The sequence below is a fragment of the Penaeus monodon genome, chromosome 28, assembly GCF_015228065.2.
Source record: "Penaeus monodon isolate SGIC_2016 chromosome 28, NSTDA_Pmon_1, whole genome shotgun sequence".
NCBI lineage: Eukaryota > Metazoa > Arthropoda > Malacostraca > Decapoda > Penaeidae > Penaeus > Penaeus monodon.
Genome location: NC_051413.1, coordinates 32610545 through 32610753, shown reverse-complemented (window position 1 = coordinate 32610753; position 209 = coordinate 32610545). Strand labels below are relative to the sequence as shown.

The window sequence follows — 209 nt, the reverse complement described above, 5'->3', positions numbered from 1 at the left end:
CACCACCTAATCAAGAAGGAACCCCGGCATCATTCCGACCACGTCCTTCCAGGCCACTGACTTAGCCAAGACCAAAGCCGAACTGAGTGTGACGCTACAGACGACCAGCGACGAACTTGGCAGAGTGAAAAAGACGGTTTCTTCAAGGCCGACGCTCGAGGAAGTGTCTGAGGTAATGGGATTGTCGAGGAATGTGTGAAAATGTACGA

At 52.2% G+C, this 209-nt stretch overlaps 1 protein-coding gene across 1 annotated transcript in view; it reads left to right on the top strand.

Annotated features, from left to right (window-relative positions):
• Positions 1–209, top strand: part of LOC119591176 (leucine zipper transcription factor-like protein 1) — an 11362-nt gene that overhangs the window by 2730 nt on the left and 8423 nt on the right. Inside the window, exon 3 of the mRNA XM_037939885.1 lies at positions 53–172. Coding sequence (XP_037795813.1) covers positions 53–172 — 120 coding nt within the window. The remainder of the gene's footprint in view (positions 1–52; positions 173–209) is intronic.